At 69.0% G+C, this 25275-nt stretch overlaps 1 protein-coding gene across 5 annotated transcripts; it reads left to right on the top strand.

Moving 5' to 3' along the window:
- Positions 1–253: 253 nt before the first annotated feature.
- Positions 254–23876, top strand: JAG2 (jagged canonical Notch ligand 2). 5 transcript variants are annotated; one of them, XM_004262455.4, is made up of 26 exons: positions 476–635; positions 808–1158; positions 8487–8544; positions 10365–10616; positions 10773–10833; positions 14198–14328; positions 14437–14556; positions 14706–14819; positions 14996–15109; positions 15226–15339; positions 15419–15465; positions 15564–15734; positions 16526–16676; positions 16779–16931; positions 17015–17128; positions 17415–17528; positions 17621–17734; positions 17869–17985; positions 18415–18442; positions 18524–18609; positions 18954–19067; positions 19160–19275; positions 19675–19923; positions 20501–20632; positions 22094–22253; positions 22526–23876. In XM_004262455.4, exons 1-26 carry the CDS (start codon positions 570–572, stop codon positions 22981–22983), a joined length of 3705 nt encoding a protein of 1234 aa, XP_004262503.2. In that variant the 5' UTR covers positions 476–569; the 3' UTR covers positions 22984–23876. The 5 variants fall into 5 exon arrangements, with proteins under 5 accessions (XP_049562700.1, XP_049562699.1, XP_049562698.1 ...); XM_049706743.1 differs by lacking the exon at positions 17869–17985 and having other exon boundaries at positions 254–635; positions 17449–17528; positions 18030–18442; XM_049706741.1 differs by having other exon boundaries at positions 256–635; positions 17869–18442.
- Positions 23877–25275: the final 1399 nt, after the last annotated feature.

Below are 25275 nucleotides of genomic sequence, written 5' to 3'. Positions count from 1 at the left end.
AGGAGGAGTCCTCCGCCGCCTTTAAATCCTGGGCGCCCCCGGCACCCCCCCCGCAGCCCCACCCCGCGGCGCGGCCCCGCCCCCTCATGCATATGCAGGTGCGCGGGTGACGAATGGGCGAGCGAGCTGTCAGTCTTGTCCCGAACTTGTTGGCTGCGGGCGCCGGGAGCGCGGGCGCGCAGAGCCGAGACCGGGACCCACCGCCGCCGCCGCCGCCGCCCGCCGCCGCCGCCGCCGCCGCCGCCCGCCGCCGCCACCGCCGCCGCCGCCCGCCGCCGCCGCCGCCGCCGCCCGCCGCCACCGCCGCGAGGGAGCTGGGTCGGCGCGGCACCCTGCGAGCCCGAGCGCCGCCGCCCCCGCGCGCCCGCAGCCCCAGCGCGCCCGCCGCCCGGGCCCGCGCGGCGCCGCCTCGACCCCGCCCGCCGCCGCCGCCTCATCTGCCGCTGCCGCTGCCGCTGCCGCTGCTGCCGGCGCTCGGAGGGCGGGCGGGCGGGCGGGCACTGGGAGGCCGGGGCCGGGCGCGCAGGGGCGGCGGCGGCGGCGGGCCGGCGGGCGGGGTCGAGGAGGCGATGCGGGCGCGGGGCCGGGGGCGCCTGCCCCGGCAGCTGCTGCTGCTGTTGGCGCTCTGCGTGCAGGTGAGCGGGGGCGCGGACGGGGCGCACCGGGCCGTCCCTCGGGGTCGGCGGCACCGCTTGCGGGCGCCGCGGTTCGGAAGCCCTCGAGGCTGCGCGGCGGGTGGGGGCGGGGCGCCCCGGCTCGCGACCCCGGCCCGCGCTTCCCTGCGCTCTCTCTCTGCCTTATTTTTAGGCGGCGCGGCCCATGGGCTATTTCGAGCTGCAGCTGAGCGCGCTGCGGAACGTGAACGGGGAGCTGCTGAGCGGCGCCTGCTGTGACGGCGACGGCCGGACGACGCGCTCGGGGGGCTGCGGCCACGACGAGTGCGACACGTACGTGCGCGTGTGCCTCAAGGAGTACCAGGCCAAGGTGACGCCCACGGGGCCCTGCAGCTACGGCCACGGCGCCACGCCCGTGCTGGGCGGCAACTCCTTCTACCTGCCGCCGGTGGGCGCCGCGGGGGACCGGGCGCGGGCCCGGGCACGGGCCGGAGGCGACCAGGACCCGGGTCTCGTCGTCATCCCCTTCCAGTTCGCCTGGCCGGTACGTGCGCCCCCACCCCCCTCCCCCAGCCCTCCCCTCCCTCGGCGCCCGGCTCCCGGCCCCGCCCTGCCCGCAGCCCCTCGGCCCCTCGGCCTCCCCGCACCTGCGGCCCCGGCCGTAAGTGCGAGCCTCGCGCGCCCGGACCCTGCGGGTGGGGCCGGCAGGGGGCGCCGCGCGGCGTGCGGACCCCGGGCGCCTGCTCCGTGGGGCCGGGTCCGCGCCCGGCCACGTGGGCGCGCGGGGGTCGCGGCCGGGCGGGGTGGCCTCGGCCCGCGTGCACGGCCGCCCGCGGCGTGTGCCTGCGTCGCCCTGCGCGTGTCTGTCTGGGTGGGGAGGCGCGGCCAGGCGCCTCGGGCCTGGGCAGGCCGGGGAGGCATGTGCGCCGCGCGTGCTGGGGCTGGTCTGGGGCAGGCCCCGGCGGAGCCGCCTGGGCCCTTGGCCAGCCTGCGCCCGCCCTGCAGTTTCCTGGATGCCCGGGGGCGGGGGTGGGGGGTGGCAGCTCCGGCGGGCACCGGGGGACCTGGGCCCGGGCAGACCTAGGGCACGTGTGCTGGTGGCAGCCTTTGCTCCTGGCCCAGATCCGGGGGGAAGGTTCAGTGGGCCCTGGTGCAGTGATTCTTTGTCAGGTTTCTTACAGCTTGCAGTCTTGGGTTTTAGGTTTTATTCTTTTGTGGGAGCGGGCTTGGGGCTGGCTTGGCAGGCAGGAGCCTTGGGCCTGAGAATGCTGGTAGGGATGTGGGTCATCACCGTGGGCTGCAGGGAGCTGTGGTCGCGCAGGTGGAGGCTTCCTGCTGCCTGCTGTGGCCGTCCCAGGTCTTTGTGCTGCTTGCATGGAACTGGGTGGGGGCAGGGATGAGAGAGGACCCTGTAAAGCGGGGCCTCGGTGTGCAGGAGCAGGTACCCGCAGCTGGGGTGGGTCTGGCTGTAGCAGGATGCCAGGCTAAGACTGAGAGGCTGTCCTGACTAAGGACCTTTGGCTGGACCAGCCAGCGGGAGCCAACAGGAGTATGTCCGCCTGATGTCTTGGTCCTGGAAGAGACGGGGGGTTGAGGCCGGGCTGGTTGAAGTTGGGCCCGACGCCCTCCTCCCCCACCCGGCTCTGAGCGCTGTGCTGGCACCTTCTCCTCTGCCTGGGCCGGGGGCCTCCCCTGTTCTATTTACCCCCTTCCTGACCCCTGGCTACACGCCCCTGGGGCCACAGCCCTACCCCCACATACCTGGCTGGCCTCTGGGGTCTCCCTTGACCCTGGGGCCTCAGGCGGGGAATGTGTCCCTGGGGTGGAAACGGCAGGGGCGGCCTGGGAGGCCCCGGGCGCCGGGATGAGCCCAGCCCCCTCGCCCCCGCAGCGGCGCGGCAGGCAGGTCTGAGCAGGGCCCGCAGCCTGTCATCTGCGCTTGGGCCGGAGCCAGCACGGTTCGAAATCGCTACCTGAGGATGTGTTTTCGGCTCGAGTTGGCAGCAGTGGCCGTGGGGGCAGGGAGGCCTGGAGGAATGTGGCGGGCCAACGCGTGTCCCTCAGGCGCTTGGCCCCGCTGGCCGGCCAGGGGTGGAACGGGATGGGGCAGGCCCTGGTCTCCCCAGGCAGGAGCCTGCAGACTGGGCACCGGGTTCTGGGCCAGCTCCCCTCCCTTCCTCCTGCCCCCAGCTGGGTCCTCTCGGAATGAGCAGGTGGCCCACCCTCCGGTCGGGGGTGAGGCTGGGGGGCAGCCGTGTGCTTGGGGGGCTGCACTTGTCCTCTTCTCCCTGCCAGTGGTGTGGTCTGGCTGCCAGGCCTGCAGCCGGTGCGGCGATGCCAGCGCCCTGGTATTTCCGCTCGGCCGGCAGCAGCCCTGGGGCCACACTGCCTCTGCTGCTGCAAGCCCAGCTCCGTCCCGTGAGCTGGGGTGAGTTGAGCTGGGGCGAGTTTGGAACCCAGTGTGCCCACTAGGGCCCTTGACCCTGGCCGGAGAAAGTGAGGACTGTGTTTGGTGCCCTGGGGACCGAGGAGGGGGCCGGGCCTTGCCTCGGGGCTTCAGGTGGGAGGGCGCCCGTTCAGGACCCTGGAGTAGGGGTGTGAGCGGGGCCTTGAAGGCGGCTGCAGGTGCACGGGTGTGGGGAGCCGCCCTCCTGCACCCGACCCAGGCCCCTGGAGGGGGAGCGCCCCCGTGCGCCGCTGCCCCAGGCCTGGCTGGGGCGCCCTGACCTGGCCGCGTGGGCCCGGGTCCTGCGCCGTCCACCGCCTGTGGTTTCAGGTTGGTGTCGGGCCTAGCTTTCTGGAGAGGGGCGTGTCCAGGGTCTTGGAGGTGAGGGAGGTGGGGTCAGCCTGGGTGTGAGGCCTGCCTCTTCTCTCCTCATCCGGCCCCATGGATGTCTGTATGTGTCCCGCTGGTCCCCGCAGGAGGTGGGTGATGCCGTGTCGGCCCCAGCGCCTGGCCTGTAGCTAGTAGGGCGGAGGCCACTTTTGGTCACGTCTGTGTGCACGTGCGCACGCGTGAGTTCTCTGGGTGTGGTAGGTGGCCACTGGGGGTGTTGGAGGGGCCGGGTGGGGCTGGCCGATGGAGGTGCAGTGTGGCATCGGGGGTCCTGAGTGAGGGGGCCTGCTGCCTAGCTAGAGGCCGCACCTGCCTACTTGTTTGCGCTCTGGTAGCGGGGACCCCCGGAGCTGGCCCGCAGGTTGAGGGCCCCTCTCCTGGAGCGCGCCCTGTGGGTTCGAGGGGGTGGCACAGATGGCTGCTCGTGAAGGCCAAGCTGGAGTCGTGAGGAGAACCGAGGTGGGCCTGGGCCTGATCCCGTTGCTGACGGTGTAGCCAACCTGAGATCGTGGGCCAGAGCAGGTCCTGGGACCTGGCCGCGTGGTGCAGCTGTGTGGGCGTGTGGGCGGGGGACAGGGCTGCAGGGCTCAGTGCCCAGCCTGGCCTTCCAGCTGGCCTAGTCTCCCCGCTTCCTCGCCGGCTGCCCATCAGAAGGCCAGAGTCCCTTGTGGGGTCTGTGATGTGCTCAGGGGTGGGCAAGGGACTTGGGCCAGTCGGGGGCATGCACACCCAAGGAGGAGGTCTGCCCAGCACCCCCACGTCCGACTGCCAATGGGGCTTGTCAGCGGCACGAGCCCCCATCCCAAGGTGGGCCAGGCCAAGGTCTGTGCCTGGGAGCGCCTAAGCTGCCCTGGGTGGTGTGTGACACTGCCCTCCGTGTGCTCCCGACCCCCAAGGAGCTGGGGACTGGGGTGGGGCTAACGTGGATCCTGGTCCCTTCCCCACACTGCTCCCGGGGCCTCCTCTGCTCCCTTCCTCTCCATACCTTCCCACTGGGGCCTTGGGGTCCTGCCCAGGTGACCTGCTCCGTGCCGTCACCTGCCCTGTATTTCAGGGGTCTTGGTCGAGGCTTTGATACTGGGGCAGCAGGGCGGGGCTCTCGGGCAAAGTGGGGACACCGGGAGGGCTGCACCGGCCAGTGGAGCGCTTGGATACGGGCGGGGGTTTTGTCCCTGGGCCTGAGAGGTGGGTTGGGGAGCGAGGCTGCGGCGTGGCAACGAGGAGCTTGCTGGAGGGTGTGGGCAGCGGCTCCTTGGAGGGCTGGTGGCTTTCAGGGAGCCTCTCAGGGGTAGTGTCTGGCTGAGGGCAGGCTGGGCCAGTGAGGGGTTTCCTGGTGGAGACAGGCATCTCTAATCCTCAGGCCTGAGCCAGGGTCCACGTCCCCCCAGACCCCAGGTACACTGGGGTCCTCATCCCCCGGCTACCGTGAGCCTGGTGTGACCAGGGTCGACCTGACTGTGGGCTTTGCAGCCCCGCGACGTGCGTGTGATGAGGTGTCGTGAGACCGTGGGCTGCCGGCCCGCAGTGGGGTGGGAGGGGCACGCCCAGGCAAGGCCCTGTCTGGTCCCTGGTGCGGAGTGTGGGTGTCTGGCTTCTCTTTGGGGAGGCCTGCGGTCCGCTCCTCCTGCGGGGGTGCCGGGGCCCAGCGCCTTGAGGGGAGGCGGCCCCCTCCCCTCCCTGTCGGGTGACAATGGAGGCAGAGGCTTGGGCCTTTCTGAAGCTCGGGTTTCAGGAAACGTATCTGTGCTTAGAGCTCCTGGCGCCGGCGTGAAGCTCTGCTCCGTGGGGGGCCGGGCGCTGATGCAGGGTGCTGTGGGAGAGGAGCCAGGGCAGCAGGTCCAGGGTCTGTGCTAGGCCTTCTTGGCCTGGGGTGTCCTGGGCCGTGGGGTGTGGCACATCCGGCCCCACGTCTGCCCTGTGCCATTTCCATGTCTGAGGGCGGCTGCCCCATCATCCTTTCTGGGGGGTCAGACAAAGGGTTTGGACCTGGCCTTGGGGGTGGGCCAGGAAGAAGGCCGTGGTCGGGCTGGGATTCTGGTGTGGGTAGGTCAGGGCGGGCTTCCTGGAAGAGGTGTGGCTGGGTCTTCAGGGACTAATGCCAGCCAGCTGGGTGGGCCTCTCGAGGTTGGGCAGGCTGGTGGCCCAACTGTGCCTGGCCAGGGGTGTTCCCCTGCCTGCTTCCTAAGGAACCCGCCCCCGGCCCCTAGCTGTCATCAACCCTGCCCAGGCACCCACCCCCCCAGCCCGGTCCCTGGGATGACAGTGTGCCCTCCGAGGCCTCCCGTCCAGGCCTGTTGCCTTTTTCCTGTTCTGTAGAGACCTGGGGTTGACAAAGCCCTGCCGGGCCCATGGCCCACAAGGCAGCAGCAGTGGAATGAAAGGTTGCCATTTGCAGGAGGGAAACTGAGTCCTAGAGGCCAGTCGGGAGGAGGAGAGGAGGTGCCGCCCCACCCAGTGGCTCAGGTTCTCTCTGGATGACTTCCTGCCGTCCAGGTGTAGGGAACCCAGCTGGCGGGCGGTGGGGCCCTGGCGGGTGGGCGGGCAGCACATGTCCCCGCGGGAGCAGGTAACCGGAGCCCTGGGCTCTGGAGAAGGTGGCGGTAATCCTACCTGAGTGGCTGGCGTGGGGTTTCCTGGGAGCCAGGAGGCGCTCCCTACTCCCCGAAGCCCAGGTGTGGGGAGGTGGACTCCGGCTGCCCCAAGGGGTGAGCGCCCTGTGGGATGGGCAGCCCGGCCTGGGGCGTTCCTCCACCTGCCCTACTGGGGGCCTTGACCGCCATGGTCCCGCCCTCTTGGGCGCAGCCCGTGTCAGCTCCTTGCTTCCTCCTGTGTCCTTTATAGCCCGTTCTGTCAGGTGGCCAGCACGACTGCTGAAGCCCCGTTGGTCTCTGGCCTCATTCAGACTCACCTGGCAGCCACCCACTTTGCTCCAAAGCGTTAGCACCAAGACTGGCACAGGGGCTGGCAGCCCCGCCGTCTGACTCTGGGACCCCTGTTCCCACATCCCTGCTCTTACAGCCCGAGGCCCTGCCACACGGCTTCTTCCCGTACTCTGCAGCCTCAAGCCCAGAGGCACCCTCTCCGCGGCCTGCCCTGACCCCCTTTTAGAACAGCAGCTCCGTGCCCCGCTGACTCACCCGTCTGCCGGGAGCATTCCAGGCAGGGGGATGGAGCCGTGTGTGCAAAGGCCCAGGGGCAGGGTGGGCGTGCTGGGTACCTGTGAGGAGGGCGCACGCCACGGGGAGCCCCAAGAGGGCTGAGCAGTGGGGGACATGTGGACAGAGCCCTGGGGATCACTGGGGCTCCTGTGGATGGGGGTGTGGAGGCCCCAGTGTCTGCCGGGAGCCCTTCTGGTGGAGATGGGCAGCCTGGGCACAGATCCTGATGGCCTGGCAGAGGGCGGTGGCAGGAGTGAGGGAATGGGTTTCAGGGAGACTCAAGAGGTGGGATTGAGAGCCTGGGGACAGCTCCATGGGGGTGAGGGGCGGGCTTCTAGAAGGATGGAGGGTGGTTCCCCGCTTCCCGCTCATGCTTCTTGGGTGGGTGTGGGTCCTAGGGTGGCGGCTGTGAGCATGAACTCCTGCGGGTCGTCCAAGGGTGTCTGGGAGACAGCTGCTGGGGGGCTGGGCTCAGGGCAGGGGCAGCGGCGTAGGTGAGCTGAGCGAAGTTGAGGGTGGGCACGTGTGTCCTGGGCCCTGAGGCCGTGTCGTGGGAGGGGCGGGAAGAAGAAGGGCAGCTGGAGGCACGGGGTAGGGGACAAGAGGAGGGTCTCCGAGGGAGGACCACGCTTGGGTGTCCAGGGGCTGTGGGTGTGATTGGATGTGGCATGCAGCCCACGGGGAGCTGCCTGGGGCCGGGATGTGGGGGACGGCAGAGCCAGGGCTGAGTGGGGTGGGGTGCCAGCAGGCAGCTGCAGGGGCGAAGAAACCAGCCTGCAGGGGCTGGGAGATGGGGGTGCCGAGGGTGGGGAGGCGTCTGGCCTCCCCAGGGCAGTAGCCCTCGGGCAGGAAGCCGGCCAGCCCGTGTCCCAGACGTGGCCCCGTCCTGTGAGCCCCCAGCCCAGGTGGGGCGAGGGCCGGGGGGGTGGTAGTCGGCGCCTTTGTGGCTGGCCCGAGAGGGGGCCGAGCAGCGTGGAGCGGGGAGCCACGGAGGGTCCCGGCCGGGGAAGAGCTGGGCAGGGAGGGGTCAGGCGAGGCGCGAGTTTGTGCCGGGAGCGACTGGCTGTCTTCACGGCCGGCGGGGCGGTGGTGTCCTGGGGCTGCTTAGTGACGTCAGCCCATCATTTGCCTGGTGCCCGAGGGCTGGATGGTCTTGGGGGCAGGGAGGGGGAGAGAGCATAGGCTGAGGCTGCCTTGGGCAGTCCCTGGGCCTCAGTTTCCCTATCTGTGCAGCAGGGGCCACTTTCTGGGTCTTGGGTGAAGCAGGCTAGTGGGGCAGACGTTTACTATGTCCCGGGGCGGGGGGGCGGGTGGCACCAGCGCTTGGGCCTGCCCCTGCCGTCCCGTGGCCTGGTGACGGGGCATCGTCCCTCCCGGGCAGGCTGGGGGTGGGACCTCCTGTTCCCCACGGTGGGTTGGGCCCCTGTGAGCTGCCGAGGGGCCTCCCGCTCGACCCCCTCTGGTCCCCGGCCACCTGGCCCCCCTGTCTGCAGCTGCTCCAGCTGTGCCCACCTTCTGCCCGCTGCTCTGTCTGGGTCACTCTCCCTTCTCTCCGTCCTGACCCAAGCCGGTCAGGCTCGCCGGTGGGCCACGAAGCTGCGGGAGCCACGAGCTCACACCCCCTGAGCCTTCGTGACCCGGAGGGGCAGTCCTCCTCCAGGGGGTCATCTCGGGGTCTGCTGAGGAGACCCCTCCTCAGAGCTGAGGGATAAAGTGGGGGTGTGGCCGAGGCGTGGTGGTGGTGGTGGTGGTGGTGGTGGTGGTGGTGGTGGTGGTGGTGGTGGTGGTGGTGGTGGTGGTGGTGGTGGTGGTGGTGGTGGGAGGGTTGGGCTGGGGCAGGGCTTCGGGTACCTGACGGGCCCCTCCTTGTGTCTGCAGCGCTCCTTCACCCTCATCGTGGAGGCCTGGGACTGGGACAACGACACCACCCCGGATGGTGAGTTAGCCCCGGCTGGGTGGACTGCTGCCTGCAGGGCCTCCCTCAGGGCACTGGGAGGCTGACCCCCTCGTTCACGGAGATGCACGTAGCCAGGTTCCTGGTCCTTTGCCTGCTGGGGACAAAGGCCCATGTGGCAGGAAAGCTGCCTCTACCCTGAGGATCTTTGTGCTGTTTCCCTTTTTGCCCTGGCTGCCAGGAAGCTCTGCCACACTTGTGATTTGCTGAGCTGCGCGTGCACTGTCCTCCTCCCCAGTCTCAGCTTCCTCTGTGTTGTTCTGATGGGCGTGTGTCCTCACTGAGGGCCGAGGGCCGCACCTGGGCCTCCCCAGCGCTCCTGTAGCCTGCTGATGCCCAGACCCGAGCCTGTTCTTTTGAGGCCGGGTCAGTGGCACAGCGGAGTGGTTCGCTGCTGAGAGCTCTCTTTGGCTTTCTGAGCCCCTCTCTGCCCATCTGCCCTGGAACTTGGGGCTTGGTGGCCCTCCCCCGCAGGCTCACCTGGTGGCTGGCCGACCTTGCATGGCGTCTGCGGGGCCCTGTGGTGGTGGGGCAGAGAGGTTTTCCGTGGACAAACGGGGAAGAGCATTTGCGTGTGCGGCAGGAGCAGTAAATGCCAAGGCCCTGAGGCAGGAGTGAGCCCGGTGCATCTGGAGAAGAGCATGGGGCCCTCACGGCAGGGGTGGAGGCAGCGATTAGGTCAGCAAGGCCGGGGTCAGGTCGCGGAGGCTTCGTGGGCTGGCTTTCTCCTGGAGCGGGGTCGCTCAGGCTGCTGCTGGAGGGCGGGTTGCAGGGCCGGCGTGGAGATGGGTGAGGAGGCGGTTGTGTGAACGCAGGTGGCGGTTGGGGGTGCTGGGACCAGGAGCAGCCTGCGGGGTGAGAGGGGCTCCGGTCGCTCTGAAGGCCAAGGCACGGGGCTTGCTGGTGGGTTGGACGTGATGAGAGCGGGCAGGGGTGGCCTGAGCAGCCGCAGGGCCGAGAAGCTGTCGTGCGGACGGGCCGGAGCCCAGTTTGGACATGCCGCGTTTGGGGGCAGTGTCACGCGGGCAGTTGGCTGCCGAGGCAGACCGAGCCCCTGGGTCCCACGGGTGACGACGCTGTGGGGACGCAGAGGAGCCGCTGGAAGCGGCGGTCAGCGGGGCTGGGCGGGTGTGGGGACAGGCTGCCCAGGGCAGGAGTGTTCCCCAGAGGAGGGCGGGGATGGGTCGGCCCAGGGAGAGACGCTTCAGGGAGGGGCCTGGCCTTTCCTGTAGCTCGGGGGTGGGGGGGTGCACGGGATCCTTAGCCTCTTACTGCAGACTTCCCCAAACTGGTACGAGCGTGTAGGGAGACGTACCACGAGCCCTGTGCCTGTTGCCAGCTCAGGGCGTTTGCGCCCACGCGGCAGCTTGGTTTGAAGGGAGGCCCAGCCATCGGGTCGCTGGATCCATGCGTGCTCGGGGCCGAGGGAGGCTTGTTCTCAGATGGGCAGTAGTGAGTGGTGCGGCTGCTGCCGGGAAGGCCCTTAGAGAGAAGGGGTCCCGGCAGGGGCGGGAGGGTGACCAGAGACATCCACTGGCGAGGGGTGGGCGTGGTGCCCGGTGGCGGTGCCGGTGGGAGCAGGCCGCGGGCTGCGGGGCACAGGCGGGGTCACCCACACCCAGCCCTGCCGGCCCCGCCTGCGTTAGCGGGGCAGGAGGCCCCTCTAGCCCCGCGCTTCCTGCGGTGGCCCTGCTGTCCCGGCTCTGTGGCCTGGGCCGCTGGCCGTGTGGTTTGGCGGGCTGTGCGCCTCCGAGGGGGATGTGGCGGCTGAACCGGCTCACTCTGCCGCCCCCCCCCCCAAGAGGAACTGCTGATCGAGCGGGTGTCGCACGCGGGCATGATCAACCCGGAGGACCGCTGGAAGAGCCTGCATTTCAGCGGCCACGTGGCACACCTGGAGCTGAAGATCCGTGTGCGCTGCGACGAGAACTACTACAGCGCCACCTGCAACAAGTTCTGCCGGCCCCGCAACGACTTTTTCGGCCACTACACCTGCGACCAGTACGGCAACAAGGCCTGCATGGACGGCTGGATGGGCAAGGAGTGCAAGGAGGGTGAGCGGGCTGTGCAGGGCCACGCGGAGGGGCCGCGCGGAGGGCTGTGTGGGGTGCCACCTGGAGGCCCCCCACCCCCACCCCGTGCCTGCCTCAGGGCTGTGGGGGCCCGTGCATGGCTGGCAGCAGCGGCGCCTCTCCGATCTCTCTCTGCAGCCGTGTGTAAGCAAGGATGTAACCTGCTCCACGGGGGATGCTCCGTGCCTGGGGAGTGCAGGTGAGTGAGTGCCGGGCGCCTGCCCCGTCTCTGCTCTCCACCACACCTGCTCCCTCAGCGGGGTGTGTCTGAGCGCCTGCCGTGGACACGGTGCTGGGGGCTGGGTGTTGGGGCCGCATGAGTGGGGACACGGGCCCTGCTCCCACGCAGCTTGTAATCGGCACAGGGACGCCCGTGGCCTCAGAGCCTGGGCGTGCCCGACAGTGACAGCCCCACGAGGACAGGGGCGGGGGCCTGGGGAGGGGGCGGCCAGGGCCGTTTCACGTAACTGGGTTGGGATGGTCTTACACAAGGGGCAGAGGCCGGGAAGCAGAGAGCCGCCCGAGGGCAGGTGTCTGCAGCACAGGAGGTGCGGAGGGCACAGCGGCTTGTGCTTGTGGGTGGAGGACAGGGAGGGTGGTGAGTGTGGGGGGGACCTAGAAAAGAAGGGGGTGCTGCTGCAGGGCTTGGAGCTGAGCGAGGTGGGATGGAAGGACCAGAGCAGCTGCTGTGTGGGTGGGGCCAGGCTGGGGAGGGGGTGTGTGATGGTGACAGTCCAGTGGGAGGTGGAAGGGTGGGCAGGTCCTGCAGACGTCCTGGAGTGGAAGCGGGGGGGATCGGGGAGGACCCCAAGCCTTCTATACCCTGTGCCACTGGACACGGGGATGGGCTCAGGCGCCGCAGGCAGGGGTGAGAGCAGCAGGTGCCCCGCCCCGCCCTGCCCTGGGTTTGTGGGGAGAGGCCTGGCCCGAGACACGGATGGGCCCCTGAGGCACACGGCCGGTGCTGACAGCCGCCGGGGGCAGCTGGAGAGGAGAAGAGGTCCAGGAGCCGGTCCCAGCCTCCTGCTGGTGACAGTGTACGATGAGCTGGCAGAGGCCACCGGGCAGTGACCCAGGGTTGGCCGGGGTCAGAGGGAACCAGAGAGCGAGGGGTCCCCGCAGCCTCATGCAGACAGTGGAGGCCGTCGGAGACCTCGACTGGGGGAAGGTAGAGTTGCCGGCTCGGGCAGGGTCTGGTGGCTGTGGGAAGGGAGGAGTAGTCCTGCCAGGTAGTGAGCAGAGAAGCGGGGGTTGGGACAGCCGGAGGGGCGGGGCCAGGCTTCGGAGCCGGGAGGGCTTAGAGCGGGGCTCTCTAGGGTGTGAGCAAGGGCGGGCGCCGGGGGTGCGTGAGGATGGCCCGGGAGCTGGGCCTGGGGGACCAGGTGGGTGCTCAGGGGCGAGCCCCTGGGAGGGGCCCGCACGTTGGCAGAGAGATGAGCAGGTGCAGCGAGTGAGGCCTGTGCGCCAGCCGTGGGTCTCACTCACCCCAGGACCCCTTCTGGAGGGCACGTTTGCTCCCAGGTGTGTTTTTCAGGTAAGGGCGCTCAGCAGAGGAATTCAGTAACTCCCCCGTCGAGTTTGGACAGGGAGGGCAGTGTTTGGGATCCGGGGCCGGGACGGGAGGGTGACCCTCTGCTCGTCCTGTGGTGGCTTTGGCCTGGGAAGTGGCATGTGGAGCAGACCCGCCAGTCTCAGGGCAGGGAGGCGGGCAGGCTGCCCAGGGATAGGCAGGGGGCTAGGGCTGCACCCACCCGGCCACTCACTCTGCCAGGTTTCAGACAAGCTGAGTGGATCTCCAAGTGGCGTGGGGAGCACAGTGCCGGTGAGAGGGCACCTGGGGGCCTGGCCCAGGGTGGGCTCATGTCTTGAGGGACAGGTACCTCCAGGAACCAGATCCTGGGTGGGGGACTGAGTGCAGCACTGCTCTCTGCCCTGGGCAGGGCCCTCCCCTGAAGCCCTGCCCTGTGACCCGTGTGGTGGGCATGAGCCCTGGGACTCGGGGCAGACGGGTCCCCACCTGGGTCGTGAGCACAAGGGGCAGGGCCGTGCTAGCGGCTCTGGGTGGCCGGTGACAGAGCAGCCGGGTGGGAGGAGGGTGGGAGAGGCCCGCCCTCCACTGCAGTGTGGGCTGTGCAGGAAGGCGCGGAGGGGGCGGGGGGAGGGGGCGGCGCGGGACGCTTGGGACAGAGGCTTTAGGTGAGCCCTAGCCGCCTCTCTCCCTGGCCTGTGGGTGAGGCCCAGCTGCCGCCCGTGGCTCAGGGCTCAGGTTTCAGCGCAGGACAAACCCCCACCGGATGCTGCGGAGATGGCCGTGCCTTCCTGCCGTCTCCTCCCTGGGCTTCTGGGGCCAGGAAAGCTGGGGTAGGGGGGGCGTGGAGAGGGCTGCCCCACCCAGGGCCGAGAGCACGCCCGAGGGACCCTCGTGCTCCCTGGCAGGGGTCCCCCGGAGGGAGGGTGGTGGGTGGGGGCGTGTGGCCCAGGCGGGCACACACACCGCGCGCCCCGCCCCCGGGTACGGGGGGGCTGGAGGAGCCCCTTCTCACCGGCCTTGGTTTCCCTGTCCTGCACTGGCTGAGCTGGCCAGCGTCCCTGCTGGGTGCCGTGGGCCACGGGGGCGGCCCGGGAAGGGCCGTGGCTCTTTCCTTTTCCAAAAATAAATCCACGTGGTGGGTGATGGCACAGACGTCACTCCATCCTGCAGGACGAAGTTCTAGGGAGGGTCCCCTGGGGGTCACGTCCAGGGCCTGAAGGGCAGCCCGCCGGGCCCTGGGGCGTCCAGCACAGGGTGCTGGTCTCTCTCCCCCGAGAGCAGTGCCCCCGGCTGGCTGAGCTCCGGGCCCTCGCTGACGGCCTGGGCATCTTTCTGCCCCTCCTCCTGAAGGACTTCCCACAGAGGACGTTGGCCCACAGCTCAGGCAGGGCCCGGCCTCGGGGTCGTGGCCTTGGAGCCAGGAGGCCTTTCGAGGCCATTTGCCGGGAGCGGGTGACTCTAGCCCAAGAGCTGCCCTGAACGTGGCTTCTCTCAGGGCTGGACTGGGGCGGCCTGTGGGCCTCAGTGTCCCCATCTGTGAGATGCGCCCGTGGTTGGGCCTTGTGGAGAGAGAAGTTACTGCCCTTGAGTCCCAGGTGAGGTCACGTGCTGCGCCCAAGGTTACCGGCTGGGGCCAGGCCAGGAGTCCTTTCCTGATGCCCCGCTGGCCTGCCCAGGCCTGGCAGCACCTGGCCCTCTCATTCCTGGGGTCCCGGCAGCGCCTTCCTTTCCTGGCGCTTGCTCTCGGGGCCCTGCTTGGGGTGAGTCCCAAAATAGCTCCGGGAGGAGTGACTGGACAGCTGCGGCCAACCGTGCGAGGCCAGCGGCCGGGAGTGCCGTGACGGTGCGGGCTGGCCGGCGGGACCGTAACCCCCGCCTGGCCCGGGGCCCGTTCCAGTTCAAAGGCTGAGGCTGCCGGCCCTGGGCGGCCCATGTGACTCTGCGCCCGTGTCCCCAGGCCACCCTGGGAGCGGCCAGAGCTCGCGGGGTCCGCTGTTACACACGTGGCCTCGCGGCCCTCGGCTTTCCCCAGGTGCAGCTATGGCTGGCAGGGGAGATTCTGCGACGAGTGCGTCCCGTACCCGGGCTGCGTGCACGGCAGCTGTGTGGAGCCCTGGCAGTGCAGCTGCGAGACCAACTGGGGCGGCCTGCTCTGCAACAAAGGTGCGCCTGGTGGGCGAGGGGCGGGTGGCGAGGCCCCAGGTAGGCGCCTCGGGGAGGGAGGGAGCGAGGGGCTCGGTCTGCTCCCTGAGCGCGCACCCCCGCCCCCAGACCTGAACTACTGCGGCAGCCACCACCCCTGTACCAACGGGGGCACATGCATCAACGCAGAGCCTGACCAGTACCGCTGTGCCTGCCCCGATGGCTACTCGGGCAAGAACTGCGAGCGGGGTACGTCGGGGCCGGGAGCCGGCCGGGCCCACCTCTCCGGCCTGTTGTGCGGCAGGCACCCCCCCGCTCCCACCTCGGGGCCTTGGGGGCTTGGGGAGGAAGGAGGGGGCCTGGGCCGCCACACCCACTTCCCGTGGTTCTCAACACAGCCGAGCACGCCTGCGCCTCGAACCCGTGTGCCAACGGGGGCTCTTGCCACGAGGTGCCCTCAGGCTTCGAGTGCCACTGCCCCTCCGGCTGGAGCGGGCCCACCTGTGCGCTTGGTGAGTGCCCACTCCAGTGCCTCTGGGGCACTCAGCCTGGCGTCTGAGGGGTCAGGAGGGTACGGGTGGAGTGGCCGCGTCCACGTGGGTGGCAGTGGTCAGGGGAGGGGTGCCAGGAAGAGCCAGGCCCGTGTCCCTCCTTCCCGCCCCACACCTCTCCCTCTGATCCTCTGCAGACATCGACGAGTGCACCTCCAACCCGTGTGCGGCAGGGGGCACCTGCATAGACCAGGTGGACGGCTTCGAGTGCATCTGTCCCGAGCAGTGGGGGGGAGCCACCTGCCAGCTGGGTAAGGGGCCCGCGGGGCGCGTGTGTGCATGGGCTGTGCGCTGGGCATGCGCTGCTGCTGCGGGTGCCGGGGCAGGTGGGGCCTGGGCCCCATCGCTGCCCTTGTCTCGTTCACAGACGCCAATGAGTGTGAAGGGAAGCCGTGCCTTAATGCTTTTTCTTGCAAAAACCTGATTGGTGGCTATTACTGTGATTGCATCCCGGGCTGGAAGGGCACCAACTGTCATATCAGTCAGTACGGGTGGGCGGGCGCAGGTGGGCGGGGCTGGGGGAGAGGGAGTCCCAGCCGTAACCGTGCCTCTGCCCGCAGACGTCAACGACTGTGGGGGCCAGTGTCAGCACGGCGGCACCTGCAAGGTGAGGGCTGGTCCATGCCGTGCGCGCACGTTGGGGGAGTGTCGGGGGAGCCGCCCGCGGGGGTGGCTGCGGGAGGTTCACCCCCCCACTCCCCCCAGGACCTGGTGAACGGCTACCAGTGCGTGTGCCCACGGGGCTTCGGGGGCCGGCACTGTGAGCGCCAGCTGGACGAATGTGCCAGCAGCCCCTGCCACGTCGGCCTCTGCGAGGACCTGGTCGATGGCTTCCGCTGCCACTGCCCCCAGGGCTTCTCGGGGCCGCTCTGCGAGGTGAGGCCTGCGTGTGCTGCCTGCCTCCCCCCTCCTCCAGCCGCTGCCCGGGTGGCCCGTCCGAGTGGCCAAGACGGGCCACAGTGGTCGTCGGCCCTGCAGAGGGTCCGGGCTGCCTTTCTGGGCAGGGGCAGAGCAGGGTCGCAGGGTCACTGCCTGTCATGATGAGCACCTCCTGATGGGGTGGGCCGGGAGCCCTGGCAGGTCAGCCGGCTGCCCCAAGCCCTGTCTTGTCTGATTCCCACAGTGGCTGGAGCACCTGGGCCCCTGAAAGAGGGGCCCTAGGGTGGGGTGGGGGTGCCGCACGCGGGTCTGAGGAGAGGCTCGCGCACCCACCGCCCTCTGACCTGCCCTGGCCGTTGCAGGGGAGACTAGTGGGGTTGCAGGGGTGCAAGGGGCGGGTCTCCTGGCCAGCAGGCTTCCTGGGGCCCAGGATAGAGGTCCTGTCCAGCGCCGTGGAGCCTGGCGGTGACGCTTCTGGGAAGGACCCACGGACGGGGCTCAGGGTGGCCCTGGTGGCTGGGGAGGGGGGCCGATAGCTGGCCTTCCTGCCAGTAGGAGGGGCGAAGGCCGGATGCAGCGGAAGAGGGCTGCCCTGGAGGCGAGGGTGGTGGGAGGGGCCTGGCCAGGCTGGGTTGGGCGGCCCTCCAGGCTGTGGCTGCAGAGGCCTGGCTGTCTAGTCCAGGTGGGGCCTGGACCTTGGGGTTCCTTGTACGGACGCCAGCGAGGCCTGGCTCATTGTCCAGCGCCAACAGTAGGGCCTGGGCTCTCGTGGGTGCCCCGCCCCCCAGGTGGACGTTGACTTCTGCCAGCCGAGCCCCTGCCAGAACGGGGCCCGCTGCTATAACCTGGAGGGCGACTACTACTGTGCGTGCCCGGAAGATGTGGGCGGCAAGAACTGCTCCGAGCCCCGGGAGCCGTGCCCTGGGGGGGCCTGCAGAGGTGGGTGCAGTGTGGGCGGGGCCTGAGGGGGTGGAGTGGGGTGAGGTGAGAGGTAGGTGGGGTCTGCAGAGGTGGGGCTGACCCCTCCCATCTCTGTGGCAGTGGTCGATGGCTGCGGGTTCGAGGTGGGGACCAGGGTGGCCCGCGTGGCCCCCACCGGCGTGTGTGGCCCCCATGGACACTGCATCAGCCAGCCTGGGGGCAACTTCTCCTGTGTCTGTGACAGCGGCTTCACAGGCACCTACTGCCACGAGAGTGAGTGGCTGTGGACCGGGGGCTGGGAGGGGCCAGGAGGGGCCGGGAGGCCTGGGGACCTGGCTTACGCCCGCCTCCTGCAGACATCGACGACTGCCTCGGCCAGCCGTGCCGCAACGGGGGCACCTGCATCGACGAGGTGGACACCTTCCGCTGCTTCTGCCCCAGCGGCTGGGAGGGCGAGCTCTGCGACACCAGTGAGTGGGCCGTGCTGCCCCTCGGCCCTACGTGGCCTGTCACCGGGCACCTCAGCGGCCCCAGGTGGTCACCGGCTCCACGTGGCGAGTTGGTGACCGGAGCGGGCGGGTGTGTGTGTGTGTGTGTGTGTGTGTGTGTGTGTGTGTGTGTGTGTGTGGCGGAGGGGCACACGCTTGCCCTCCCCACGCCCTCTGTCTCTCCCTGGCCCAGCTCCGGCGCCTCCTCCCCCGGGCAGCCCTCCCTGAGCGCCGGTGACCCCCCGCTGACCGGCGTCCTCACCCCCAGATCCCAACGACTGCCTTCCCGATCCCTGCCACAGCCGCGGCCGTTGCTACGACCTGGTCAACGACTTCTACTGCGCGTGTGACGATGGTTGGAAGGGCAAGACCTGCCACTCACGTGAGTGCCCGCGCGCCCCTGCTGCGTTGGGGCTGCCTACCGGGATGCCGCCCGCTGCTCCGGGCGCCCCCTGAGCGGCCGTGTGCCCGCAGGTGAGTTCCAGTGTGACGCCTACACCTGCAGCAACGGTGGCACGTGCTACGACAGCGGCGATACCTTCCGCTGCGCCTGCCCCCCGGGCTGGAAGGGCAGCACCTGCACGGTCGGTGAGGCGCCCCGAGGGCACGCTGGCCCTGCCTGCCCCTCGCTGTCTGGGGTGGAGGCGTGGGGTGGAGCCCCCGGTCTGCCCAGCCCAGGTGAAAGCCCCCCGCCTCCTTCCTCTCCTCCTCCGCCCTTGCAGCTAAGAGCAGCAGCTGCCTGCCCAACCCCTGCGGGAACGGGGGCACCTGTGTGGGCAGCGGGGACTCCTTCTCCTGCATCTGCCGGGACGGCTGGGAGGGCCGCACCTGCACACACAGTGAGCCCGTGGGCGTGGGTGGGACCCACTTCTCTCTCCCACAGCTTCCGGGTCCTGTTCCCTCTCGAGCCTGCCTCACAGACCTGCCCCTTGCACTTGGCCACCAAAGTCCAGTTGAACCCCAAGATCTGCCGTGCCACCTCCAGCACCCCCCGAGCCCCGCAGCCCAGCCCCCTCCCCTGTGTTCTGCCCTCTGTCCATCTCCCGCCAGCCACTCGCCCTGTGGCCTGGGCGTCCTGCTCGCGCACCCCACCCTCCTAGGCCAGTCCCCTCCAGGACGGGCTCTCCTCCCAGAGCGGCCCTGGCCCCCAGCCTCCAGCCTGGTCACGGTGGGCTGGCTGGGGAGCTCGGTATCCTCCCGCCCTGCATGCCTGGGGTGCCAGGCGGGTGGATGCCGTGCCTACTGTCCTCTTTTTTCCGCAAACACAGATACCAACGACTGCAATCCCCTGCCTTGGTGAGTGGCAGCCCCTGAGGCGGGCTGGCCGGGGAGCTCGGCCTGTCCTGGGCCCCCTGACACCCGCCCTCTCCCCTGCAGCTACAACGGCGGTGTCTGCGTGGACGGCGTCAACTGGTTCCGCTGCGAGTGTGCGCCGGGCTTCGCGGGCCCTGACTGCCGCATCAGTGAGGGGCCGGGGGGCACCGGGCGGGCAGTGCTGTGGGACCCCAGCCTTCGGAGCTGCTCCCACCTCACCCTGAGCCGCAGTTTCCTTTGTCTGTCCCCCGCCACCCGGCAAGGGGCAGACCCTAGTTTGGGTTGAGGTCTTAGTACCCAGAGGCCGCTCCCCTCCACCCGTCCCAGAGGCAGATGGGGGTGGTGCTTAAGCCTCGGGCTGGTGACAGTGACGGCGCCAGGCCCAGCCCAGAGGGCCCCCGAGGGCAGCCCGAGGCCCCAGCTGGCCGGGGGCTGCTCCTCCCACTTGCCAGGGCCTCCCGTGCTGCCCGACGAGCCGCCGCTTTCCCCGCAGACATTGACGAGTGCCAGTCCTCACCCTGCGCCTACGGGGCCACGTGTGTGGACGAGATCAACGGCTACCGCTGCAGCTGCCCTCCTGGCCGGGCCGGCCCGCGGTGCCAGGAGGGTAGGTGGGGGGACGTCGTGGGCGAGGGCCGTGCCTGGGGGGGCAGGGTGAGACCCGGCCGTCACGGCTGCCCCCACCTCTCCTCCCCGCAGTGACTGTGTTCGGGAGGTCCTGCTGGTCCCAGGGAGTGCCCTTCCCTCATGGGGGCTCCTGGGTGGAGGACTGTAACAGCTGCCGCTGCCTGGACGGCCGCCGGGCTTGCAGCAAGGTACAGGGGGCTCCTGCCGCAGAGCCTCTCCGGCCGGCCCTGCCTTGCCTCCCCGCACAGCCCTGCTGGGTGTCCAGTGCCCTGGGGTCCCCGTCATGCATCCGTGACCCTGTTGCTCACCCTGTGAGGGTGCTGGGGGAGGGGGATGGGTGAGCCGGGCTCCAGAGGACCTGGGCCTGCACTGTCCTGCCCTGCCCTGCTCTGGTGGGGTCCTTCTGGCGCCACGTTCAACCTGGGAGCGCTGGGGGTCCCCCGGGTGGGCCCTCGCCGGCCCCCCCGCCCACTGCCCCCCGCCCCGCCCCACCCCGCCCTGCCCTGGGACTCACTGACCAGACCGTGTCTTTCCCCCTGCCCCGCGTGGTGCTGGTGTGTTTGCGGGTCCCATCTGCGTGTGCCCAGGTGTGGTGCGGCCGGAAGCCCTGCCTGCTGGCTGGCCGGCCTGACGCCCTGAGCACCCAGTGCCCACCTGGGCAGCGGTGCCAGGAGAAGGCCCCGGGCCAGTGCCTGCAGCCGCCCTGCATGGCCTGGGGGGAGTGTGGCGCGGAGGAGCCCTTGCTGCCCAGCACCCCTTGCCGGCCGCGCTCCGGCCACCTGGACAACAACTGCGCCCGCCTCACCCTGCACTTCAACCGCGACCAGGTGCCCCAGGTGAGTGGCGCCGTCCACCGTGCACCGCGAAGGTCTGCAGAGCCCCGGCGCCGCATCCTTCCTCCAGTGGCCACCAAGATGGCCCGAGACCCCTGCTGGCGGCCTGGCGCCTGTGGGGTCAGGGAGGCTGCGGAGCCTGGCCGAGTGCGCCCAGATGAGGGGAAGTGTTGGTCCCAGGGGAGTGGCCAGGAGTGGCCAGCCTGGGCCGAGGTGCCTGTTCCTCCAGTTGTCCCAGGGACCTGGGCTGAAGGTGGCCTTCCAGGGAGGCTGGGGCAGCCCACAACTCCACGGGCACTTCTCACTCAGGCCGCATCCCCGTCCTTACGTCTCTGTGGCCTGAGCACCGGGTGAGACCCCACCCAGCCCTGACCATGGTGGTGGTCTGTGTCGTGGGTGAGGGGGCACAGGACCGCTGTGGGAGCCAGTGCCCCCCCCACTCCCCCCCGCATCCCTGCTCTGCTACCTCAGACAGCGTGTAAGGCGTGTCCCACCACCTGCCCAAGGTGCCAGCCGGGGGTGAACACCCTCAGATTCTCGGTCCCTGGGCCGTGCTCACGTGCAGCCCGTCTTTGCTCAGGGCACCACCGTGGGCGCCGTCTGCTCAGGGATCCGCGCTCTACCAGCCACGCGGGCGGTGGCCCGGGACCGCCTGCTCGTGCTGCTCTGTGACCGGCCGTCCTCAGAGGCCAGCGCGGTGGAGGTGGCTATGGTGGGTACTGGCAGGCGGGGTGGGCACCCTTGTTCAGCGCTCCCCTCTCCAGGGCCCTCCTCTGCACGTGTGCCTGGCGGGGACTGGGGCAGAGGGCCCAGGCCAGGCTGGCTCCCAGGTACTTGGGGACACGGGGTGACCACAGACCCAGGAGTCCGCTCCGGCACAGTTGCGCGGCGAAGGGCTGTGGCCACTCCCCGTGCCCTTGCTGGAGGCCGGCGGAGCCGGGGCGGGCCTGCAGGAGAGGCACCGTCAGCCCGGTGAGGGGAGGAGGAGGGGCCAGGCAGGGCGCGTGTGCAGCTCCGTGGGGCCCGCGCGTACAGCTGGGACTCTGGGCAGGGGTCCCCAGAACTGTGGGAGGCACCGGGTGACAGCAGGAGTCGGGGTACAGAGGCAGCGCCCAGAGAGGGAAGGAGAGTGGCCGGGGGCCAGGGTGGACAGCGACGGGGTGTAGCTGGAGGATCCCCTGAGAGCAGGGCAGGGAGCGTGAGGAAGCTCCTAGGCCCGGGGCCTCCGGACGGGGAGCCCTCAGGTGGGACCCTGACTCGAGACCGTGGGGGTCGGTTGTGGCCTGGGTGCGGCGCTGAGGCCAGGGCCTGCCCGACCGGACGGGGCGGGCGGGACTGTGGGTGGAGCCTCCTTTTTCTGTTGCCCCGGTTCCCTGCCTCACCTGTGCTGTGTCCTCTGGTGTCTGTGGCAGCAGGGGTGCCCGTGGTGTCAGGCCGCCTTGGGGTGTGTGGTCCCGGCTCCCTGCTTCACCTGTGCTGTGTCCTCTGGTGTCTGTGGCAGCAGGGGTGCCCGTGGTGTCAGGCCGCCTTGGGGTGTGTGGTCAGGGCCTGGCCACCTGCCCGGGCCCTCGGCTCAGTGGGTGTCCTTGGGGCCCTGCTCGGGGGCCCAATGTAAATGGGCACCGCAGGGTCTGGGGAGGCTGTGGTTGGGGGCGTGCGGGGAGAGACAAGGGGGTAGGGGCAGGGCAGCTTCTCGGGGTGCTGGCTGGGTGCCGGTGTTGGGGCAGCAGGGCCGCACGGTGCCGGCAGGGCTCAGGGGAGTGCTGGGTTTGTGGCACCCTCTGGACTCCAGGCATGGCTGCCTGGGGCTGGGAGCCTACCCGCAGGGACAGCCGTCCCAGCCCCAGGTGCAGGGGGATCCAGACCAGGCCTCACCCGCCTCCCCGTGAACTGCCCGGCGTGGGGCGACCCCCCGCCCTTTGATGAGCCTCCCTCCATGAAGCCTTGGGGCCGCAGGTTCCCAAGCCCCGCGCTCTGCTCCAGGACGGCCCTGCTCGTGGGACCACAGCCACCCGCATCCCTCCTTGCCGCTGATCGAGAGCCGTGGCCTGGACGGGAACCTCAGTGTGCCCTGGGGCTGCACACGGGGCCAGGCACGCTGTCCCACTGGGGGTGGGGGTCCCAGGCCTCCGGACGCGGGCGCGCTGCCCCTCAGCTCTGTCCTCTGCCTCAGTCCTTCAGCCCGGCACGCCGCGACCTGCCGGACAGCAGTCTGATCCAGAGTGCAGCTCGAGCCATCGTGGCGGCCATCACCCGACAGGGGAACAGCTCGCTGCTGCTGGCTGTCACCGAGGTCAAGGTGGAGACGGTCGTCGTGGGCAGCTCCTCCACGGGTGAGAAGGAGGAGGGGGGCCGCCTCTCGGCCCCGGGCCGTGGGGATCTTTCAGGCACGTGGGGCTTGGAGGGGAGGGGCTGCGAATCGTCCTGGCCCTGCCGGGGGGCCGTGCATTCCGATCCACAAAGCGCTGCAACTGCTCTGCACCTGCCAGCAAAGGGCCCCCAGCCCCCCACGCACCCCTCCCCAGCCCCGATCCTGGGACCCTCCCCACCACCGGGAGCCGGAGGACCCTCGCCCGACGGTCCCCTCGCGGCGTCCCCGCCCCAGGTCTGCTGGTGTCGGTGCTGTGCGGCGTGTTCAGCATGCTGTGTCTGGTGTGCGTGGCTGTCTGCGTGTGGTGGACCCGCAAGCGCAGGAAAGAGCGAGAGAGGAGCCGGCTGCCGCGGGAGGAGGGCGCCAACAACCAGTGGGCCCCGCTCAACCCCATCCGCAACCCCATCGAGCGGCCGGGTGGCCCCAAGGACGTGCTGTTCCCCTGCAAGAACTTCACGCCAGCCCCGCGCAGGGTGGGTGAGGCGCTGCCCGGGCCGGCAGGCAGCAGGGAGGACGAGGAGCCCGGCCGCGGCGAGGACGACGCTCCGGAGGCCGAGAAGTTCCTCTCATGCAAGTTCACCAAAGACCCCGGCTGCTCGCCTGGGAGGCCGGCCCTCTGGGCCTCAGGCCCTAAGGTGGACAACCGCGCCGTTGGGAGCCTCGGCGCCACGTGCCGTGCCGTCCGGGAGTAGGGCTGCGGCCGCCAGCTGGGCCGGGACCCAGGGCCCCTCGCCGGGTGCCACGCCACCCGCCGGACCACAGGAGGCCGAGGCCGTGTGCATAGTTCCTTTATTTTGTGTAAAAAAAAAAACACCAAAAACGAAAAGCAGATGTTTATTTTCTATGTTTCTTTAAGCTTGTATAAATTATTGGGTAACTGTCAGGCGGAAAACAACTCAGTATTCTCGGGTAGTTGCTATTTTTGTAACGTTTCTGTGTGTCGCACTCGCCGTGTGGCAGGAAAAGCAAGGATGTCTGTGTTCTCACCAAATCGTCGAGCGTTTGTTCCCAGAGGTGGTGCACTGTTTACAGAATCTTCCTTTATTCCTCACTTGGGGTTCTCAGTGGCTCCAGGCCAAAGAGCCAGTGGGACCCATGGCTGTCGGTGGGACCACCCGAGGCTGACAGCGGGACCCGTGGCTCTCAGTGGGACCTGTGATGTTCGGCGTGGCCCATGGCTGTCGGTGGGACCTGCGGTTGCAGTGGGGCTTGAGGTCATTGGTGGGGCCCGTGGCGGTCGGCGTGGCCTGAGGCTCGTGGGCAGACCCTCGCCAGCTCGCCAGTCCATCCGCCCCAGTCTGCCGTCCTCGCTCGCTCCTGCCCAGAGCACTCGCTCCAGAGATCTCTCAACTGTGCTTTCAGAAGTGCCCTTCCTGACTGCTCTGTTCTCCCCAGGACGGTGGCAGTATCGAAGCTTGTGACAAGTGCCTTCACACAGACTCTCCCCTCGCAACTGTCAACGTCTGCCGTGGGCACCAGGCCGCTGCCCACCTGCTGGCCCCGGCCGCCCCTCCTCGTGAAAGTGCATTTTTGTAAATATGTACATATTAAATGAATCACTGTATATTTGATTTAATAACTTAAATGTTTTGTCCTCCCTTGTTCTTCGGGTGCTGTTCCTTTGTTACTTAGAGTCTGGGCAGGAGGGGGGCGTCCACGGCGCAGAGCCAGGCGCGGGGGCGCGGGTGAGGGCTGTGTGAGCAGTGGGAGTGTCCTGCCGCCCCAGGGCCCCTGTGGGCGGGGAGCACGTTCGCATCCGTGTGGTTGACACGCTTTCCTGGAAATGAGGCGAGGGAGGCGCTCTGCATCCGCTCCGCACTGAAAACAGGTGAGCAGAGCTTGGTAAATTGTGTCAAGTTGCTCAGCAATGAGGAGCTCTCAAGGTTTCAGGGAATTAGGTCAAAACTTGAGAGTGTGAGACGCTGCGCCGTGAGTGCCTCTTGGCTCCCGCGGGTTGGGCACGTTGGGACTCAGCGTGGTGGCCGTGGGGCGGCCGCTGAAGGCCCTGGCACCTATAAGTTTGTGCACAGGTCGCCGAGAAGACCAGGTGGTCGCTAACCAGGTCACGGTTTACGCCAGCCTCGAGCACGTGTGGAGCTCAGCCAGAAAGATCCTGAGCTTCCGGTTCCCTTTTAAGCCATGTTTACCTAACTTGGGCCCCCAGGTGCCTGGGGGAAACAAACGCCAATGCCCTTTGTCCTGGAACTGTCTACGCCTCGTGGTTTTCCGAAGTCAGTGAACAGACCACAGTCCAGACCCAACACGAAGGGAACCCCAGCACCAGGAGCAACAGCCGGCAGAACGCTGCCAGGTCCAGGTGCCCATCGGAGGCTCGGACCAGAGTATGAAATGTGTTTGCTGGGGCTACCCTGGTGTCCAGTGGCTAGGACGCCACGCTCCCAATGCAGGGGGCCCGGGTTCGATCCCTGGTCTGAGAACTAGGTCCCTCATGCTGCAATTAAAGACCCTGCACACAGCAACGAAGATCCCGTGTACCCCAACCAAGACCTGGCACGGCCGAATAAATGCTAAAAAAAAAGCGTTTGCCGGCCGCGCTCAAACAGGACAGCTGAGCGATGCCAACAGGCCGGATGGGAGCTGGAAAATAACCAAGTGGATTTGAAAAACAAACGCGTGGAATTTCTAGAGGTGACGAAGCGTCATCCGCTAAACTGAAAACTCAACAGTCACCTTGAGATGCTGCTGAAGAATTAGTGAAAAAGATCAGAAGCAAGTGGCCCCGAGGCAGCCCGGAGGCCGAAGGTGTAAGCGGCTGGTGTGGCTGGGGGGCCCGTGGGGTGTCCCGAGGTGAGCGGAGCCTGGCGGGTGTGGCGCGAGCAGAGAGGTGGCAGAGGCAGCAGCGGCTGGGCCGCTTGAGTCCCTTCTTCAGGACGTGTGCCGCAGGCGATGCCAGTCGGTCCCCCACATTCCGGGCAAGCCCCCGTGACCTCGAGGGGGTGGGTCTGGCCTGGGCCTGGGGGGCT

The sequence above is a fragment of the Orcinus orca genome, chromosome 2, assembly GCF_937001465.1.
Source record: "Orcinus orca chromosome 2, mOrcOrc1.1, whole genome shotgun sequence".
Classification (NCBI taxonomy): Eukaryota; Metazoa; Chordata; class Mammalia; order Artiodactyla; family Delphinidae; genus Orcinus; species Orcinus orca.
The sequence above is the reverse complement of the archived record's forward strand: the minus strand, read 5'-3'. Positions and strand labels throughout refer to the sequence as shown.